Consider the following 22,201-nt stretch of genomic DNA (forward strand, 5'->3'; position numbering starts at 1 on the left):
TCACTATGTTGCCCAGGCTAGTCTCAAACTTCTGGGCTCAAGTGATTGTCCCAGCTTAGCCTCCCAAAGTATTGGGATTACAAGTGTGACCCACCACACAGAGCAAATTTTAATTTTAACCCTGTTATTATAGTTCCTATATACCTACAATTTTTAAATTAATGGAAATGGCTTTCGGGGCGAGGGTCACCATGGCAGCCACCTTGGTTAGGCTTGGGCTCTTGTCTGTCAAGCAGGTTCAGGTTCAATTCTACCCCTTTGAGAAGTAGAGATGATGAGGACCTTCCTCTAGATGATGAGTAATGAGAAGGTCCACTCCACCAATCTCAACTGCTCAGCTATTGTGGACATGCAGCATAACGACTTCGAGCCCTGTGTGGACATGCTGTTCAGAGATGCTGTGTGGACATCGCCTCATTATGTGCTGCACCCATCTCACCACTCTGGAAATGCTCACTGCCTTTGCCTCCCACATTGAGGCCAGAGATGTGGCAAGGAGCCAAGAATGTGCTGGACTGGACAATGACAGTGCCAAAAAGACCAACAAGCTGATTTTAGACTGGACTAGAACACTTATCTAAAAAGAGCTTTACTTAATCATTCAAATCACTGTCTGGAGGGCCACAGAGTAAGGCCCTCTAAATGCCTAGCAAGACCAAGATATCATAATTAGGAAGCTTACTTATGGGGGTGGGAAGCTGAAAGCCCTGTGACCACAATGTTTCTGGGTCAAGGCAAGATTAGGGGGGTGTCTGGATGAACCTGAATTTATTTTACTTTCTTATGTCAATCACTGCTTATCCCTTCCAGTATGACTTCTCCCACTGCTCACTCGAGGTACCTCTTCACTCTTATTTACCAAATCCAGTTGGAAAGAATACTGTCAGAGTGAGTGCTGTTTTCTCCGTCCTCATCTTTCTATCTCAGTAGCATCTGCCACTCTTAATTCATTCATGCCTTGGAAACTTTTTCCCTCTTGGGTCCTTTCTCTTTAAAACACACACCTGGGTGTGTGTTTTAATCTGATCGCTAAAGGAGAGTACTTCCAGCTGGTGAAGGAAATACTATCATTAGGGGCTTTGCAAGGCTCCAAGTGTATATATATATATACACCATCATTTTGGTAACCATAAGGCTTTGAAGTTTATGGGATCTATTAAGAAGATGCTCCCAGAGGGGTCAAATGTTCCCAGCAGTGGCATGGCAGAGCACCAATGATGGCAGATGCTCAGATACAAGGAATGCACAGAGGCACCCAAACTGTGGACATACTCTTGAATACAAGAAACACCTAGAGACTAACAGAAATAATTGTAGGGGAAGGGGTGTTTTATAGGAGATGAAGGGGTGTGAACTGGAGAGATATGAGAATTAATGAAGTTGTGTTCTCTTTCATACCAACAGGCTGTGCATACACTGTGTGCTTGGCACTATGCTAGGCACTAGATAAAGAGACATGGTTTCAGTTATCACGGAACTCAGTCTTGTTATCAGGGCAAATGTAGGAAAGCAGACAATGAATAGAACCTCCCAGAACATTTTAGTGTTTCAATTTTTAAAATAGAGATTTTTCATTAGAGTTTGAAATAATTAAATTTTCTTGGGCTGGTTTGATCCAATTCCTCCCTATATCTCTATTTTAGATGGAAATTGAGGCCCACCCATAGAGGTTAAGTGATGTTTCCAAAATCAGTGACAAGGTGGCTAGAAGCACGACAGGGATAGGCCAAATCTAACACTCACAATCACTCTTTTCCATTACATCATAATACCTCTTTTTTTTTTTGATAGAGTTTTGCTCTGTCGCCCAGCCTGGAGTGCAATGGCGCGATCTCGGCTCTCTGCAACCTCCGCCTCCCAGGTTCAAGCTATTCTCCTGCCTCAGCCTCCTGAGTAGCTGGGATTACAGACATGCGCCACCACGCCCGGCTAATTTTGTATTTTTAATGGAGACAGGGTTTCACCAGGTCAGGCTGGTCTCGAACTCCTGACCTCAGATGATCTGACTGCCTTGGCCTCCCAAAGTACTGGGATTACAAGCGTGAGCCATCATGCTCGGCCCACAATACCTCATTTATAATCCACTAAATGGATGTCTGTACTCTGGTTTTTCATTCATAGCTATATGGAAAAGAACAGTATAGTGAAAAAAGCATGGCTACATAAGCAGAAAAACCTGGGATCTGAATTTTCTGACAAATTTACACTACTTTGTTTAGCATTAAGCCTGGTCGTAATAAAACGGCTAAGTGTTCTGGAAGAAATTATGATAAATCAGTACTACTAACAAAAGACTGGGCATGTGAGTCTACACCTGCTTATTAGGCTTTATGCTCCTGTCCTAGGATTTCTTTTTCTTTTCTTTTCTTTTTTTTTTTTTTTTTTTTTTGAGACGGAGTCTTGCTCTGTCACCCAGGCTGGAGTGCAGTGGCACAATCTCGGCTCACTGCAAGCTCTGCCTCCCGGGTTCACACCATTCTCCTGCCTCAGCCTCTCGGTTAGCTGGGACTACGGGCACCTGCCACCACGCCCGGCTAATTTTTTTGTATTTTTAGTAGAGATGGGGTTTCACCGTGTTAGCCAGGATGGTCTCAATCTCTTGACCTCATGATCCGCCCGCCTCGGCCTCCCAAAGTGCTGGGATTACAGGTGTGAGCCACCGCTCCTGGCCTTTCTTTTTTTTTTGAGACGGAGTTTCGCTCTTGTTGCCCAGGCTGGAGTGCAACGGCGCCGTCTCGGCTCACCGGAACCTCCGCCTCCCAGGTTCCAGCGATTCTCCTGCCTCAGCCTACTGAGTATCTGGGATTACAGGCATGCGCCACTGCGCCCAGCTAATTTTTGTATTTTTAGTAGAGATGGGGTTTCTCCATGTTGGTCAGGCTGGTCTCAAACTCCCGACCTCAGATGACACACCTGCCTTGGCCTCCCAGAGTGTTGGGATCACAGGCATGAGCCACTTAGCCCGGCCTGTCCTAGGATGTCTTAACAGATTATATGAATACCTCTCAGCAAAACTAACTGAAAAGTGAAGATGGAAGAATGACAGTTTTAATACTAATTGATGACTTGTTAGAAAACAGCCACACCAAACAATCTTTAGGGCTTGCTTTATCCTACAATGGTAACTAGCAAATTAAGGAGGTAATACATAATCAAGGATCCAGTTTAAAAGTATAAATTGGCAGGTGCGGTGGCTCACGCCTGTAATCTCAGCACTTTGAGAGGCCAAGGCGGGCGGATCACGAGGTCAGGAGTTTGAGACTAGCCTGACCAACATATTGAAACCCTGTCTCTACTAAAAATACAAAAAATTAGCTGGGTGTGGTGGCAGGTGCCTGTAATCCCAGCTACTTGGGATGCTGAGGCAGGAGAATCACTTGAACCCAGGAGGTGGAGGTTGCAGTGAGCCGAGATCTTACCATTGCACTCCAGTCGGCTGGGAGACAGTGCAAGAATCCGTTTCAAAAAAAAAAAAAAAGTATAAATATTTTTCACGTGCTCTAACAGAGCCCTCATATTTCATCTATTTATAACATTTTCTACAGCTCTACTAAATAATTTTGACAAACTTGTTTCTCAAAAATGCCTTAACACCACTACCATTGTCTAAACTGAAAGCATGTAGTTTTTCTTAATACTGAAAACTTTATCTTATTACTGAAAGCATTGTCTAAACTGAAAGCATAACTTCTCAATTACCATACTTTTGAAATTGTACACAAATATTCCACTAGTTAGGCTGAAGGGAAAAAATATGCTAATCACATTTTCCAGCCCCCCAAAATTCCCTTTGCTTTTATGTTTTACAAATGTTGAATGAAATAAAGGAAATAGACAATGAAAAGAACCCAAAGAAGTAATTCATCTCATATTTCAGAGTTCCTAATTACAGTATCTTGGTCTTGCTAAGCATATAACTAAAAAGCTTAAGTTCATTCTCAGAAACTGTGAACTCAAAGCTACAACTAAAACATTTATTTCTAAAAGTTATTACACTTTCAACTTCCTGTTTTATTTAGACAGCTCATCATGACCATTTCAGGTAACAAAACCCAACTTCCTCTTTATAAAGTGATTAAAAAAACTTCAGCAGTTATGAGAACACATGATTTTACTAGCTTTTACATAAATATTTATAAGGAAATTAAGAGTCCATTCATTATCACCAAATTTTCTAAAGGTTCACTGCCTTTAGAAAATGTAACAAAGATAAAAAGCAACATTAAAATATATTTGGCAACAAAAAAAGTATGCTAGAAGAGGAAACCGGTCACAGATTTGCTATTAAAAAAACCAAGACTGGCTGGGTTCGGTGGCTCACGCCTGTCATCCCAGCATTTTGGGAGGCCAAGGCGGGCAGATCACGAGGTCAGGAGTTCGAGACCAGCCTGGCCAATATAGTGAAACCCCGTCTCTACTAAAAATACAAAAAATTAGCCAGGCGTGGTGGCGGGCACCGGTAATCCTAGCTACTGGAGAGGCTGAGGCAGGAGAATCGCTTGAACCAGAGAGGCAGAGGTTCCAACGAGTGGAGATCGCACCACTGCACACCACCCCGGGTGTCTCAAAAAAAAAAAAAAAAAAAACAAAACACAACCCAAGACATTAATTAAAACACTGCCAGTATCTAAAGGCATCTTAATTGGCATTTAAAAATATATATTTTCCCAAGTTTAATTAAAGGCATTCTAACCTGGTATCAAAGACAAAAATCCAACAACACTGGTCAATATGTATCAGGTAGGCACAATAAACTTAAAAGTTTATTATTTAAATTATTTGTGAAATTTTGGCCGGGCGCGGTGGCTTACGCCTTTAATCCCAGCACTTTAAGTGGCGGAGATGGATGGATCGTTTGAGCCCAAGAGTTGGAGGCCGGCCTGGGCAACAAGAGGAAACCCAGTCTCTACAAGAAATACAAAAATTAGCTGGACGTGGTGGCGGGTGCCTGTAATCCCAGCTACTCGGGAAGCTGAGGCAGGAGAATCATTTGAACCGGGGAGGCAGAAGTTGCAGTGAGCCGAGCGAGACTCCGTCTCAAAAAAAAAATTGTTTAGTTGTATTGTAACAGGATTTTTGCTTAATTTTATTTGAATAGTAACTATTTGTCTTAGAACAATTTATTATAGATCGATTTCCAGCATAGGCTTATATATAAATATCTTTGTTTTTGTCCTAAATCTTAAACATGTGTGAAGATGTTTTCAAATAAGAGAAAATCTAACGCTGTTGTCAATGGCTTGTTAAACATTTCAAAATGGCATGCCATATCTACATGTATCAAGTTATTCCGTACAAAGGACTTATGGATTATAACAGTCCCCTCCACATCCCAACTTCTTATTAAAAAAAAAAAAACACCCAGGTAGATTTACAGAGCACTCAAGGGGACACATTTTCTAACAGCCACAGTGGGAGACAAATGTCATAATTCTTGTCCAATAAGTTACCTTGTGAGGTCATTCTAAGTCCTACGTGCCCTAAAACCATGTACTTACTGAAAAGCCTGACAAACTGTTATGAAACTGTGCAACTGTCAGAAGAAAAGTTATTCCACCTTAGAATGTGCTCTTGTATTTAAGACACTTTTCAAGAAATAAGTATACAAACCACTGACAAATTCAACTAATCAAAGACTCCACACTGGAGCATCAAAGAAGGCAGTATGCTTTGTTCAGTCTTGAACATGTTAACATGAGGTTTATTATGTGTTACAGAAAACCTTTCTGGAGGTTAAGAAAATCCATCAGCTATTCTAGATTTGTTAACAAGAAACAAAATTTTCAAAAATTATCGTTAAAAGGATGTGTCTATAGGGAAAGACTGGTGTTCAAATTCTGAAGCAAATGCCCTGAGGCTCACAGATTTATTATAGCGAATCAGACAGGCGACAGTACATGAGAAAAGTAGTGCATGTGTAGTGAGGTGGGCAACATTTGGGACCTTTCCCTGTCGAAGAGTCGTGACAGCAAAATCACTTCCTGAGGAAGGAGGAGCAAAAGGGAAGTTAGTTAAGAAGCCATCCTGACCAGGAAGTGACTCGCCCAAACTAACCCCAATTATATCTACAAATGGGGGGATGGGGTGAGCCCCAACTGCTAAAGGCGGTAAAATAACTGCTTTTTGATATGTCGCAACATAACCACCACCCTCTCGCAAAATTACAGAAAGAAGTTCACAGTCACGATCCAATAAAGGAAACGTCTGTTCCCTTGCAGGGAGGCCCCTGGGCTGTGCCTCAGGCCTGAGAGGAAAGGAGAGTCGGGGAACGAGGAACTGGGGCCACCGTGAAGCAGAGGAAAGCCCCGTAAGAGGGAAGCGTCCCGACTGCGGAGAGCGTATGTCAGCATGGACCAAGAAGCTTCTTTTTCCTGGGGACACTGCCAGGCTCTCAACGCAGCCGGGCCGGGCCCCAGTTCCCTGTCGGGGGAGGAGGTAAGAGAGAGAGGCGGACCCCTTACCTTCTCCTCATCCGACACACGATCATCGAAGTCGGCCATCTTGGGCTGTTCTGGCCCAGCCCGGCTGCGGGCGCGAGGCAGGCCGGGAAGAAAGCCGAGTGATGGAATCACCGCGGCGGCCGTCGGAAGGACCCGCCCGGAAACGCCGACCAAGAGGGCGCCATGTCAGTTATGCGCGGGAGTGACGTCTCCTAACGCCAGCGCCCGCGCCCGCGCCCCAGGAAGTAGGGTTTGCTTTCGGTGATTTGAAGTCTAGTATCTTTCCCAATGAGTTACACTCATTTCCCATCCATCTAATGGGCGCTGGCAGCGTGTTTCGATTATTCTTGGCTCCTGGTCTCCATCCGACCAAGTAGCTGTTGCTACTCCAAGTTTTTCTGGTGCCCGTTATCTCCACGACAGCCGAATCCAAAGCTCTAAGAGCTGCTTGGCCGCTTGAACGATCGGTGGCTTTTCCAACCCCGGGGGGCGGGGGTGTGAAAGGTGACCCTCATTTCGTTTGTAAGCGGTAACACTTCACTTCGGGGTCACATCTCTGTCCAGATCCTCCAGAACAGGTGCTGCTGTCCGCCCCTTCCCTGCCCCACGAAGGAATAGGTATCCCTAATCTTGAGACACGCTCCTCCACCTTCGAAATCTTCTCGGTCCCGGTTCCCCAGGACTCAACCTTCACAGAGGCCAACTTCAGGTCCGCCACTATCCCAGGATTCCCGACTCCCGGTTTCCTGTCCTCCCCTCCCAGCTTCTGGCGCCTGCGATAGCGGCAAGATGGCGGACCGTGGCGGCTTGGGTGAAGCTGCGGCTGCTGGAGCGTCTCCTGCACCTGCCCCTGGCCGAAACCCGACGCTAGGCTGGAGGGAGCGACTGCGGGCCGGGCTGGCGGGGACTGGGGCCTCGTTGTGGTTCGTGGCGGGGCTGGGGCTGCTTTACGCCCTGAGGATCCCTTTGAGGCTGTGTGAAAATTTGGCAGCAGGTGAGAGGACCAGATCTCCTGGGGCAGGGCGGGGGACCAGGAGAGATGTCGGGGGCAAGAGCCAAAGGGCGAGAGATTCTCGGTAGTCCTAGAGGGCCTCTGAGGAGTCGATGATGAGCGATCAAGTGGGTTCTTTTTCTTTTGGGCTGCAACCTTGCAGTTGATTGTCAAGCCTGCTGCCGTTACCGGCTCCTCCCTAGAACTCTTAAGGTCCGTCCTCTCTCTTATGTCTTCGTTTTTCCGTGGAAAAGCCACCTGACAAGCTATAAGCTTAAGGTATTAGGACAGAAGAGTGCCTCAGATTAGGATACGTAATTTATATTGGCTTCCCCCACTCTGGTAGGATCCCTTAAAAGTCACTACTTTGAGTCTCCCGCTGCCCAGCTGAGAGAACTCATATCCAGGCAACAAAGATGAGCACATCTGTAATTTAAATATTTCAGAGAAAGAAAATGGCATGATTTTAATTGACGATTCTTTTGTTTTAAAATAGTTCTGTTAAGAAATCGTTTTCGTGATAGTTTTGTCTGTTCTTTTAGGCTTATCTTGAGTAATAAAATAGTACAGGAAGTGAGAGCGCCACAAACAACAGTGGGTTTGCTAGTTCTTTCGACGTCTGTAGAACACTTGCTATGTAGTCTGTGCTGAAAATACGAACACATGTAAGAAGTGATGATCCTGATGGATTCTCATATACTGTACTATTCTTTAGTTGTAGACAGGATGAAGTGTTTAGGGCCCAGGTCCCCTTACCATGTGATTATATTTCACTCAACGTCTGAGCAGCAACTCAGAACAAGATACAAGTATTTCCGTTACATGATTCAGTACAGTGGTTGATTTTTCTGTAGCAAAAGGCAACAAATGTCCCCTTTCCTGTTCAGAGATGACATGAAAGACTGTGAGGTAATGTTCGGAAATATTTTGGCTTTTTTGGAGGATAGGTATCAAGTTCAAATATAACTAGCACACTCAAATAAGCTAAACTGAAGAGCTAATTTGGCATCTCTGTAACAGGTGAAGGAAGTGCTTAACGGTGGTTTCTATGCACAGTGTTACTGATTGACTTGTCATTTATTTTTCTACATGTTAACCATATACAACATTTAGATGAGAATAGTTGATTACTGTAGATTTTTCTTTTTTACTTTTCTTTTTCGTGTGTGTGTGTGTGTGTGTGTGAGAGAGAGAGAGAGAGAGAGAGAGTCTCCCTCTGTCACCCAGGCTGAAGTGCAGTGGCAAGATCACTGCAGCCTTGAACTCTTTTGCTCAAGCGATCCTCTGGCCTCAGCCTCCCAAGTAGCTGGGACTACAGGCGTGCAACACCACGACCGGCTGAGTTTTAAAGTTTGCATAGAGACTGGGTCTATTTTATTTGCCCAGGCTGGTCTTGAACTCCTGACTACCAGCAATCCTCCTGCCTTGGCCTCCCAAAACTCCGAGATTATGGGAGTGACCCATCCTACCTGGCCAGATTTTTATTTCTTTCTAAAACCCACAGTACTTATGAGATAATTATTTAAAGTGAAAAATCTGCTCCAGGATTTCAGTAAGTCAGGGAGATTTCTGTTTGTTGCTTTTCTCTTTGAGCCATTTTGCCTCTCTAGCTGATATACCAAATACATACGCTGTTTCCTTCCCTCTAATTTGAGACAGTGGTTTTGTATCCTACCAAAATAATTATGGAGTAGTTTTGAACCTCCTTTGTAAAAACATATTTATCTTCTTATTCTTACAGACTTGCAAAAGTTCTTATCTAAATTATGACTTATAAGTGCTTTAGTTTTATTCTCAAAAGCAAGCTGAATTACCTCATTTTGATTTGTTGCAAATAGTTATAAGCCATTATGTATAATATATATACAAATTAAAACTTTTTCAAGTGAATTTCACACTAGATATTAATACTACTTAAGTCCCACCACTCATAAAGATACTTGCATGTTTGTAACCTAAGTACTTTAAATTTGCATTTGTTTAAACTTTGATTCTTGTTCTTTTGACAGTGACTGTATTTTTAAATTCATTGACACCCAAATTCTATGTGGCACTTACAGGGACATCTTCATTGATATCAGGACTAATATTTGTAAGTAGTTTCCATTTCCTTCCTTCATGTTTTGGTATTTATCTAAAGATATATATTTTTTTCTTTTTTGAGATGGAGTCTTCCTCTGTCGCCCAGGCTGGAGTGCAGTGGCATGATCTGGGTTCACTGCAACCTCCACCTCCCAGGTTCAAGCAATTCTTCTGTCTCAGCCTCCAGAGTAGCTGGGATTACAGGTGCCGGCCACCATGCCCAGATAATTTTTGTATTTTTAGTAGAGATGGTGTTTCACCATATTGGTCAGGCTGGTCTCCAACTCCTGACCTCAGGTGATCCGCCTGCCTTGGCCTCCGAAAGTGCTGGGATTACAGGCGTGAGGCACCGCCCTGGCCTAAAAATCCTTTATATGGTTATAATAATTATAAATTATTATTACCTATGGATCAGCATTTCCAAAATGTATTCAGCATTTGAAAAGAATTACCTATACAAACAAGTTTGGGGAACACTGCATCTCCCAATCTACTTTTAGAGATTGACAGTATTTATTTACATATTAAAGGCTTATTGTAAACTGTAGTCAGGGAGGGCTTGGGGTGTGTTGAAAGTTAAATGCCTGCAGAGCCCAAGTTGGTAACAAAAATGAGTGAAATGGATAGAGTTTAATAATTAAATTCTTATTTCTTTGAGGACTGGGTAGCCTGGACAGTGCATGCCCCTTCTAAAAGAGGCTAAAGCTAATTGTTGCCATATAGACTTGGAGCTAGTATTACCAGGTTTTTCAATTTTTCAAATGATTTAAAGAGAACCCAGATAGGCCGGACGTGGTGGCTCACACCTATAATCCCAGCACTTTGGGAGCCTGAAGCAGGCGGATCACTTGAAGCCAGGAGTTCAAGAACAGCCTGGCCAACATGGTGAAACTCCGTCTACTAAAATACAAAAAATAACTGGGTATGGTGGTATGTGCCTGTAGTCCCAGCTACTCGGGAGGCTAAGGCATAAGAATCTCTTGAACTCGGGAGGAGGTGGAGGTTGCAGTGAACCAAGATCTTGCCACTGCACGCCAGCCTGGGCGACAGAGAGAAACCCTGTCTCAAAAATGAATGAATAAATAAATAGAACCTGGATATACAGTTTTTATATAAAATTTGCCCATTTAAAAAAATTGAGATGGAGTCTTACTACGTTGCCCAGGCCAGAGTGCAGTCGCTATTCACAGGCACCATTATAGCACACTGTGGCCTTAACTCCTGGGCTCAAGCCATCCTCCTGTCTCAGCTTCCCTAGTAGCTGGGATTACAGGCATGTGCCATCGTGTCTGACTACAGTATTTTAATATTGGCAACATTGGGAAGACTAAAATTTATGTGTCATGAATTCACCGTATAGTATTTTCAACCCCAGTTTCCTCATCTGTTAACTGACGTTAATAACAGCCTGAACTTTATAGGATTATGAAGACTAAATCAGATAATGTTGTAAGTTTATAACATGGTAGCTGGTTCAAAATGTACACTTAATGAATTTTGGCTATTCTGAGAATTCTCACAATTAAGAAACCTGTTTGGCCTGATACAGTGGTTCATACCTGTAATCCTAGCACTTTGGGAGACCGAGGTGGGCTGATAGAGTTCGAGACCAGCCTGGGAAACATGGCAAAACCCTGTCTCTTCAAAAAAAATACAGAAATTAGGCATGTGTGACATGCACCTGTAGTCCCAGCTACTGGAGAGGCCAAGGTGGGAAGATCACTTGAACCCTGGAGGGAGAGGTTACAGTGAGCCAAGATGGTGCCACTGCACTTCAACCTGGGTGACAGAGCAAGACTCTGTTTCAAAAAACAAAAACAAAAACAACAAAACTGTTTAACTTTAATTCAACTTTTCCTTGAAGAAGATATTTTTAATTTAAAAAAATAAAATATTTTTTATAATTCACATTAACATCCCTAGGATGTCATGTTTACTAGTGTACACTTTGGAACAATACTACTGCAGATAAAAATCTTAAGAAGTTTTATGCCATGCATAGCCAATAAATTTTTCTCTTCCCTTTAAATTTTTATTTATTTTTTGTAGAGACAGAGTCTCACTGTGTTGTTCAGGGTGGTCTCAGACACCTGGGCATAAAGGATCCACTCTCCTCGGCCTCCCAAAGTGCAAAGGTTCCAGGCATGAACCACCATGCCCAGCCTGTTCTTTTTTTTTTATCTCTAGGTGGTGCTCTCCAGCTGTAGTAGAAATAGCATTTGTATTGGATCTATTTTTTTAAATAGGGACTAAATACAGACCATTTTGTTAAAGTGAAATGCCAAACAAGAACGGGATTTTTCTCTTGGCTCAAAAAATAGAAGCTGTTGAGGAATTCAGGATTAAAACTACATGTTAATATAAGCCTCATAATTTATAACATAAGCATATTTTAGCATAGTTAGTCCATGGCATACAAAAGTCTAAGTAAAGACAATAAACTATCTTTAAGCCAGTTACGGTGGCTTACACCTGTAATCCCAACACTTTGGGAGGATGGAGTGGGAGAATCCCTTAATGCCAGAAGTTTGAGACCAGCCTGGGCAACAACAAGACCCTGTCTCTATTTAATACAGTTTTTGTTTGTTTGTTTGTTTTAAAGAAACTATCAATACTAAACAGCTGATGTAGTGGAAAAAGCTCTGGTTTGGGAACCAGAAGATAACATTTTGAATCTTAACTCTTCCACTTACTAGCTGATAATTGTGGGCAAGCTACATAAACTATCTAAGCTATAATTTCCTCATTTAAAAGAGGGGGATAACTTACTTATACATATGATGTCTAAAACCTTGTAAAAAACTTTTTGTGGCCAGATGTGGTGTCTCGTGTCTGTACTGCCAACACTGTGGGAGGCTGAGGCAGGAGGATTGCTTGTGGCCAGGAGTTCAAGACCAGCCTGGACAAATGAACAAGATCTGGGCTCTGTATAAAATTTAAAAATTAGCACATTGTGGTGGCGCATTCCTGTAGTCCCAGCTACTTCGGAGACTGAGGTGGGAGGATTGCTGGAGCCCAGGAAATTGTGGCTGTAGTGAGCTGTGATCATGCTACTGCACTCCAGCCTGGGCAACAGAGTGGACCTTGTCTCGACAACAAAACAACAACAACAAAAACCCAACAAAATCTTTTGTTACTCTTTATAAAGCTGCGTTTTAAATATACACAAATTAGGAAATTCAAGTAACATTTTAAAGGTTAAACTGTATTATTACCCTTGCAATGTTGATGGGTTTTTATTAGCAAAAGTTGTTGTGTTTATAATTTCTTTTACCACCTGGATTTAACAAATTATGTATATGTGTATATATATGTATATATATATATGTATGTATGTATATATATATGTATACACATATGTATATGTGTATATAATCACATATACATATATAAAGACATATATTTATGAATCAGTCCAGTGTAATGGTTGGAAGCTCCGAAGTCAGGCAAACCTGAATAAGAATCCCAGCTCTGCCAGTTACCAGTGATGTGAACTGTTATTTAAATTTGGAATGTGTGTCCTCATCTCTGAAATCAGTTGTTATAAAAATTAAATGACATAATGCACGTCAAGGACTTGGCGTAATGCGTGGCTCATAGAAAGCTTTCGATAGGTATTTGCAGTTATCATTGTTCGTTTGTGTTAAAAAGTTGACTTAAAAGTTGAAAAAAGCCACTAACTTCATACTCATTCATTAGAAAACCCACCTACACTTTGTTGGTGAAGGGAAGTGTTGTTGTTGGCCTTGATGGTATTTATCTTTTCTTTTTTTTGAAACAGGGTTTTACTCTGTCACCCAGGCTGGAGTGCAGTGGTACAATCACAACTCACTGCAGCCTTGACCTGCTGAGCTCAAGTGATCCTCCCACCTCAGCCTCCCAAGTAGCTGGGACTACAGGCACACACCCTCACACTTGGCTCATTTTTTTTATGTTTTGTAGAGGTGGGGTCTCACTATGTTGTCCAGGTTAGTCTCGAATTCCCGGCCTCAAGTGATCCTCCCACGTCAGCCTCCCAAAGTGTTGGGATTATAGGCATGAGCCACCGTGCCTGGCCCTATCCAATTTTCTTAACCAAGATTTATTGAATATAAACCTTTTCTGTCACATGAACAATTTCTGCTTGTGTAAAGAAGTTTTATCTCACTTCTTAGTAAAACATATGGTAGAAGTCAAACCATGGCCTCATTTGGTGGTAATTCTTGCTAACTTAGTAAGGGTGAGCAGAAAGAGATACCATTTTAGATTGAGCATAAAACATTAGTGACATGATAGAAAAAATGCTGCACTGTGATTTTCTCACACTTTCCTATAAACATTGTGGCATGTAGTCAGTGGGCCACAGCATGACTATACTTTTGGCACCTATGTAGCATATTTGTTCTGTTATTTACTGAAGCAAAAAAATAACTCCTACAGATTTGAAAATGCTGATTTTTTTGTGATGTCTTCTGTTTGTGGTCATAGTAAAATAGTTTTCAAAAATATTATAATCTGGCCGCTTGTGGTAGCTTACACCCATAATCCTAGCACTTTGTGAGGCTGAGGAGGGTAGAGCACTTAAGCCCAGGAGTTTGAGACCAGTCTGGGCAACATGGCAAAACCTTGCCCCTACAAAAAATATAAAAATTAGCTGGGCATGGTGACACATGCCTGTAGTCCTAGCTACATGAGAGGCTGAGGTGGGATTATCACCTGAGCCCAGGGAGGTCAAGGTTTCAGTGAGCTGTGATCATGCCATTTTACTCCAGCCTGGTGACAGAGTGGGATCCTATCTCAAAAAATTTTTAAAAAAGGAAATAAAAAGATTAAAATCTCTTAGTTGTGGATATGCTTTGTTTATTCTTTAAAGTAACACATGTATCCACTACAGTTGGCAGAAGACTAGTCTGTCAGGTGAATTTTTTTTTTTTTTTTTTTTGAGACAGGGTCTCACTCTATTGCCCAGGCTGGAGTGCAGTGGTGCAGTCTCAGCTCACTGCAGCCTTGACCTCCCTGGGCTCAAGAGATCCTCCCACTTCAACTTCCTGAGTAGCTGGAACTGCAGGCACGCACCACCTCACCCAGCTAATATTTTATGTTTATATTTTTCTGTAGAGATGAGGTCTCACTGTTTTGTCCAGGCTGGTTTAGAATTCTTGGGCTCAAGTGATTCTTCTTGAGGATCCCTCTTTTGGGACTTCTCGGCCTCCCAAAGTGCTGGAATTACAGACGTGAACCACCGTGTCTGGCCTGGTTTCTCTTTTTGTAACAGTGATAAACCATGGAAACAGAAAGAAATGAATATCCTGATTTTTAAATGGTTCAATATGGGAATCAACCTGACTCTTAACCTTTATTAATAATTTTGCCAAATACCAGAGTGGTACTTTTTGCTTCAGAAAGAACTTTCTTATAATTCTTGTTAACCACATTTAGCTGAGGCTCTGAGATGTTAAGAGATTAAGTGACTTGCCCACAGCACACAGCTAATAAATGACTGATTTGGGAGTTAAACATGGGCATGCTGATCCTAGTCTAGTCTGTTCATCCACTATGCTTATTATTTGAAAACTGTTTATGCTGCAGATAGAACAAAATGACAATGTAACTTAACAGAGTTAAATTACTTATAGATTAAAATGCTTCTTACTGTTTTTTAATGCTTTATTATATATGCCTAGTTTTGCTTAAGCTTGTCTAAATTTTATGAAAAAACTATAAAAAAGGTATTTCACTTTTACGTGACGTGTTATTGGTGAATCTTGTGTTTTTTGAAAGGAGAGTGCATTTAAAATGCTGAATTGAACAGACATCTTGAGAGAATGTTTTAATTTGAGCTCATGTATCTGCTGATCAATTCTAAGTGGAGGATATTTTCTGTTTGTCATAGATATTTGAATGGTGGTACTTCCATAAGCATGGCACATCTTGTATTGAGCAAATATCCGTAAGCCATTTGCAACCACTGATGGGAGAAACAGACAGCAGCATTTCAGAACCAGGTTCTCCTTCGAGGAGCAGAGAAAGTGAAATCAGCAGACAGAATTTGTCAGGTGACTGCTTTTCTAATGTGTTTTCAGAGCTGTGTATTTAAGATTGAGTTTGGCTCTGGGAGATAGAAAACTCAAAACAGCAGAGTGCTGTGGTATGCATGTTTGTGTTTCCCCCAAAATTCTAATCACCAATGTGATGTTACGAGGTAGGATCTTTGGGAGGTGATCAGGTCATGAGGGCAGTGCCCTCAGAGATGTGATTAATGCCCTTATGAGAGACCCTTCTACCATGGGAGGACACCACGAGAAGGCGCCATCTATGAACCAGAAAGCAGACCCTCACCAGACACCAAATCTGTTGGTACCTTGATCATAGACTTCCCAGCCTCCAGAACTGTTAAAAATAAATTTATACTGTTTATAATCTACCCAGTTTGTGGTATTTTGTTATAGCAGTCCAAATGGACCAAGACACAGAAATTTGTCTTTCGTGTTAATATAGTTAGTCCATGGCTAGTATGGAAAACAATAATCATCAGATACCCAGACCCCTTCTATTTTGTTAGCCTGCCATCTCCAAATGTAGTTTTTACTTTGTAGTGTAAGACTGTTGCTCTTGCTTCAGCCATCATATCCATATTCCAATCAGTAGGAAGGAAAGAAATCCAGGGTAAGGTCACTCCTTCCCTCTACTCCACCCCACAGAAGCCAAGGACTATTCTCAGAAATGTTACATACTATTTCACCTTACTTCCTACTGGTCAGGTCTGTTTCATATGGCCATTACTAGCTATAAGGAAGGCTAGAAATTTTCATCATTTTCTCAGTATATATATATATATATATGCCCAGCAATTCGGGGAATCTTATGACTAATAAAGGAGAGAACAGAAACAGCCATCTCTGCCAAGAGAGAAAAGTAGGAAAAAACATTTTTTTTCAGTATACTTAAAAAGGCATCAAAGTCTCAGCTCTTCATGGATGGATATTCCATTGTCATACTTTTATTGTAGACTGTTCCTCTATTTGTATCGAGTAATAGTGAATTTATTTATTTATTTATTTATTTATTTAGAAACAGAATCTTGTCTGTTGCCAGGCTGGAGTGCAGTGGTGTGATCTCGGCTCACTGCAACCTCTGCTTGCCAGGTTCAAGCCATTCTCCTGCCTCAGCCTCCCGAGTAGCTGGGACTATAGGCATGCACCACCACGCCTGGCTAATATTTTGTATTTTTAATAGAGATGGGGTTTCACCATATTGGCCAGGATGATCTCAATCTCTTGACCTCATGATCTTGGCCTCCTAAAGTGCTGGGATTACAGGCGTGAGCCACCATACCCAGCATTTTTTTTTTTCTTTTTTTTTTTTTTGAGACGAAGTCTCTGTAGCCCAGGCTAGAGTGCAGTGGCACGATCTCAGCTCACTGCAACCTGCGCCTCCTGGGTTCAAGTGATTCTCCTTCCTCAGCCTCCCAAGTAGCTGGAATTACAGGCATGTACCACTGCACCCAGCTAATTTTTGTGTTTTTAGTAGAGATGGGGTTTTACCATGTTGGCCAGGCTGGTCTTGAACTCCCGACCCCAGGTGATCTGTCTGCCTCGGCTTCCCAAAGTGCTAGGATTACAGGTGTGAGCCACCGAGCCTGGCCAGCTAGAAAGCGAATATTTTTAATGATACATAATTAGGAAAGGAAAATTTGGCCGGGCGTGGTGGCTCACGCTTGTAATCCCAGCACTTTGGGAGGCCGAGGCGGACGGATCGCGAGGTCAGATCGAGACCATGGTGAAACCCCGTCTCTACTAAAAATACAAAAAATTAGCCGGGCGTGGTGGCGGGTGCCTGTAGTCCCAGCTACTCGGAGAGGCTGAGGCAGGAGAATGGCGTGAACCCGGGAGGCGGAGCTTGCAGTGAGCCGAGATTGTGCCACTGCACTCCAGCCTGGGCAACAGAGCGAGACTTCATCTCAAAAAAAAAAGGAAAATTTACAAAGCCAAATACGATTATTATTAGTAGTATTTTAATAGAGATGAAGTCTCACTATGTTGCCCAGGCTGGTCTCAAACTCCTGGGCTCAAGTGATCCTCCCACCTCAGCCTCCCAAAATGTTGGGATTACAGGTGTGAGCCACCGTGCCTGGCCAAAATGAATATTTTGGATTATTGTTCCTTTCACTGGGATAGGTAATAACCATGTAGTAATAATACAAATGAGTTAATTCCATAATATTCCAAATGTCTCATTTGTTCAATAGCTTAACCACTAGAGTTATGATAGTTTAGTAGAAAAATACTGCCTGAGTGCAATTGGTGGCACTTTTTAGATTTGGTCAAAGTCTCTGAGGAAGCACCATTTAAGTGGAGTCCTGAAGCCTGACTAGGAATAGTGGGGTGGGGTTGGCAGCCATTCAAGAGTACAAGAAGAAATAATGGTCATTTCCTCTCCTCTTCTTTCTCATAAAATAATTACAAAACCCCTAAGAGTAAGACATATTAAGATGAATACGATACAGATCTGTCCTCATGAAGCTCAGCATTCAGTATATAAATAATTATAACAATAGCACATGATGTGATTTTATTTTCCATTATACGACTGAGTATGCCATTAATAATGAGAGTGAAGATAACCTTAAGAACATTTCATCTTGGTAGAGGATACAGATATAAATAAATTGACAGTAAAAGAGTATGGTTAACTGCGTTTATAGAGTATCTTATATATGATACTCTATAAAGATACATGGTATCTTATACAAGATACTATGGTGACAGAAAAGAAAGAGTGGTCAGTTATTCTTGGAGGGAGGAGCGCAAAATATTTCACAGAGGAAATACTTGAATTGGATCTCAAAGTGAGTTAAAAGCTGGGCACAGTGGCCCAAACCTAAAATTCCAGTGCTTTAGGAGGCTGAGGTAAGGGGATCACTTGAGACAAGGAGTTTGAGACCAGCCTGGGCAACATAGCAAGACCCCCATTTCTACAAAAAATAAAAAAATCAGTTGGGCACAGTTATACGCACCTGTAGTTCCAGCTACCTGGGAGGCTGAGGCAGGAGGATCACTTGAGCCCAGGAGTTTGAGGCTGTGGTGAGCTATAACTGTGCCACTGCACTCCAGCCTGGGTGACAGAGCAAGACCCTATCTCCAAGGGGGAAAAAATTTTTTTTAAATGAATTAAAGCATCCTTTTGTTCAATTTTTTTCTCCCTGGATAACTTCATCTTATTCAATATTAGCTACCACAACATATATGCTGGGGGGAACCAATTTTAAATTTTTACCCCCAAGTTCTCTTTTAAATTCTAGACTTACATTTCTAACTCTTTGCTAGAATTTTCCACCTTTAATGGCCCTAACCACCCTGAACTCCATCCAAAATGAAACTAATTGTCTTCCATAGTTCTTCCTCTATAGTTCTGAAATCTTTTAATAGCGTCCAATTTCCATTTTAGAAATCTTTGGGTTTTTTTTTTTAGTTTATATCATTTATATTTCCCCTGTTTTCTCCAATCAACCCCAAATTGTATTAATTCCCCCTTAAAAATTATCTTGACTCCATTCTGCCTTCTTTTTTTATTTTTCTTAGATGGAGTTTCACTCTTGTTGCCCAGGCTGGAGTGCAATGGCGCTATCTTGGCTCACTGCAACCTCCACCTCCTGAGTTCAAGCGATTCTCCTGCCCCAGACTCCTGAGTACCTGGGATTACAGGCACCTGCCACCATGCCAGAGTAATTTTTGTATTTTTAGTAGAGATGGGTTTTCGCCACGTTGGCCAAACTGATCTCAAACCCCTGACCTCAGATGATTCATCCATCTCAGCCTCCCAAAGTGCTGGGATCACAGACATGAGCCACCAGACCCGGCCCGTTCTGTCTTCTTTTCTTTCAACATTCATAGCCCCATATCTAGGCCCTTAAACATCTCTTCCCTGGGCTATTGCTATAGTATCCTAAGTGGTTTCCCTTCCTCTTACACTTACCCTTCTAGTACATACTCTCTCCTTACTAGGTAAAAAGAAAAAGTGGTTTTCAAACTTTTTAGACTAAGAAATCCTTTACATTCTTAAAAAATGATCCAGGACCTCAAAGAGCCTTTGTTTAAATGTGGATTATATCCATCAATATTTATCATATTAGAAATTAAAGCAGGAAATTTAAAAATATTTTTTAATAGCAGTAAATCCATTACATGTTAACATGTTGTAGACTGAAATGTGTCCCCCAAAATTCATATGTTGAAACTCTAACCTCTAATGTAACTGTATTAGAAGCTAGGATTTTTAGGAGATAATCGAGGTTAAATGAGGGGATCCTAATCTGATAGTATTGATGGCTTTGTAAGAAGAGGAAGAGAGGGATTGCTGTCTCGCTGCCATGCAAAGACACAGTGAGAAGACTGCTCTCTGAAGGCCAGGAGGAGAGCCCTCACCAGAGCCCCCCAACCATTCTAGTACCTTGATCTTGGACTTCCAACCTTCAGATTGTGAGAAAATAAATTTCTGTTATTAAGCCACTCAGCGTATGATATTTTGCTATGGCAACCTGAGCTGACTAAGTCACATTGTGTTACGAAGAAGTGGGGTGCCACTGTAACAAACACCTAAATATGTGGAAGCAGCTTTGGAGCTGGGTAATGAGTTGAGGTTGGAAGAGTTTTGAGGTACAAACTTGAAATATGGATAAGGACAGTTTGGTGAGGTCTCAAGTGGAAATGAGGAACATGTGGTTGGGAACTGGAGGAAAGGTGGTCCTTGTATAAAGTGGAAAAGAATGGGCTGAACTGTATTCTAGCATTTTGGGGAGAGTAGAACTTGAGAGCAATAACATTGGATATTTAGCTGAGGAGATTTCTAAGCAAAGTGGCACAATTTGGTTTCTTCTGACTGCTTATAGTGAAACGTGAAAGGAAAGAGATGAATAGAAGAAGCACTTGTTAAGCAAAAAGGAACCACAACTTGAAGATTTGGAAATTCTCAGCCTATCCATTTTATAAATACATGAGAAAACTTGTTCTGAAGACAACAGTAGGGGTGTGGTTGAACAACTATTTGATATCACGTGTGCACTTCATGGACTTAGTCATCTTAGTAGAAGCCAGGAACAGAGTTGAGTTTATACGAGCAAACACACTACCAGTTTGAACTAAAAGGGACAGGGAAGGTGGGACAGAATGAAGGAAGGCTGTTAGACTTTTTGGATTCTACAGGACTAAACCATAGAGCTGTTCACTGACTTCAAAGAAAAGGAAGAATGACCAAACCCAGGACTGCCACTCCCAATACAGGCCCAGAGGGCAAGGCTGTTTCCTCCTTGGTTTCAAAGGGTGAGGCTGCCTTTCCAGTTTCTGGGGCCAGGCCACCCTCACAGAGAACTGCATGGGTGGGGCTGTACCACAGAGCTATGGGGGTGACACTGCCACCCCAGTGGGCCTGGAGGGCAGAGTGTCAAGCCAAAAAGAATTCTCAAGCTTTTTCTCTGTTTTTTTTGTTTTTTGTTTTTTGAGACAGAGTCTTGCTCTGTTGCCCAGGCTGAAGTGCAGTGGCACGATCTTGACTCACTGAAACCTCTGCCTCCTGGGTTCAAGTGATTCTCCTGCCTCAGCCTCCCGAGTAGCTGGGATTACAGGTGTGCACCACCACACCCGGCTAATTTTGTATTTTTAGTAGAGACAGGTTTTCTCCATGTTGGTCAGGCTGGTCTGGAACTCCCAACTTCAGGTGATCTGCCTCTCTCAGCCTCCCAAAGTATTGGGATTACAGGCATAAGCCACCACACCTGGCCTCTTTTTTTTTTTTGAGACGGAGTCTTACTCTGTCGCCTAGGCTGGAGTGCAGGAGCACAATCTCGGCTCACTGCAACCTCTGCTGCCTGGGTTCAGGTGATTCTCCTGCCTCAGCCTCCCGAGTAGCTGGGATTATGGGCACCTGCCACTGCACCTGACTAATATTTTTGTAGTTTTTAGTAGAGATGGGGTTTCACCATCTTGGCCAGGCTGGTCTTGAACTTCTCATCTCTTGATCCACCTGCTTTGGTCTCCCAAAGTGTTGGGAGTATGTAGGTGTGAGCTACCACGCCTGGCCTTTTTTTTTGGAGCTGGAGTTTAACTCTTGCTGCCCAGACTGGAATGCAATGGTGTGATCTCTGCTCACTGCAACCCCTGCCTCCTGGGTTCAAGTGATTCTCCTGCCTCAGCCTCCCAAGTAGCTGGGATTGCAGGCATGCCACCATGCCCAGCTATTTTTTTTGTATTTTTGTAGAGATGGGGTTTCACCATGTTGGCCAGGCTGATCTTGAACACCTGACCTCAGGTGATCCACCCACCTTGGCCTCCCAAAGTGCTAGGATTACAGGCATGAGCCACCACGCCCAGCCTTTTTTTTTTTTTTTTTTAAGAGAGACAAGGCTTCACTATGTTGCCCAGGCTGGGGTCTTGAACTCCTGGGCTCAAGTGATCCTCCTGCCTCAGCCTCCTGAGTAGCTGGGATTACAGGCATGTCCCACTGTGCCTTGCATTCAAGCTTTAAGATGTAATGGAATTTGCCTTGCTAGGTTTTGGACTTGGTAACCATTACCCCTTCCTTCCTTTTGATTTTTTTCATTTGAGAATGGGGATGTCTATCCTATGTCTGCCCACCATCATACAGTATATTGGGAGCACATAACTTATCTGGTGCCATAGGTTCACTTCTGGAGAGTAATTGAGTCTAAGAATGA

General features: G+C 42.4%; 2 protein-coding genes across 14 annotated transcripts in view; one reads left to right on the forward strand and one right to left on the reverse strand.

Moving 5' to 3' along the window:
* Window positions 1–6,613, reverse strand: part of CAPZA1 (capping actin protein of muscle Z-line subunit alpha 1) — a 47,193-nt gene extending 40,580 nt beyond the window's left edge. The window contains exon 1 of the mRNA XM_032154998.2: window positions 6,462–6,613. Coding sequence (XP_032010889.1) covers window positions 6,462–6,500 — 39 coding nt within the window. The 5' untranslated portion in view covers window positions 6,501–6,613. The remainder of the gene's footprint in view (window positions 1–6,461) is intronic.
* Window positions 6,571–22,201, forward strand: part of ST7L (suppression of tumorigenicity 7 like) — a 99,871-nt gene continuing 84,240 nt past the window's right edge. For 3 of the 13 annotated variants that reach the window (XR_009213668.1, XM_032154985.2, XM_058439460.1), the window contains exons 1-3: window positions 6,679–7,434; window positions 9,441–9,523; window positions 15,386–15,548. Coding sequence is in view for 12 of the 13 variants with exons in the window: in XM_032154985.2 (XP_032010876.1) it covers window positions 7,230–7,434; window positions 9,441–9,523; window positions 15,386–15,548 (451 nt within the window). In the remaining variant the exon portion in view is untranslated. Of the gene's footprint in view, window positions 7,435–9,440; window positions 9,524–15,385; window positions 15,549–22,201 lie in introns of all 13 variants that reach the window. The other 10 variants (XM_032154988.2, XM_058439461.1, XM_058439462.1 and 7 more) reach the window with 10 other exon arrangements.

The sequence above is a fragment of the Hylobates moloch genome, unplaced genomic scaffold (assembly GCF_009828535.3).
Source record: "Hylobates moloch isolate HMO894 unplaced genomic scaffold, HMol_V3 SCAFFOLD_5, whole genome shotgun sequence".
In the NCBI taxonomy this organism is placed as follows: Eukaryota; Metazoa; Chordata; class Mammalia; order Primates; family Hylobatidae; genus Hylobates; species Hylobates moloch.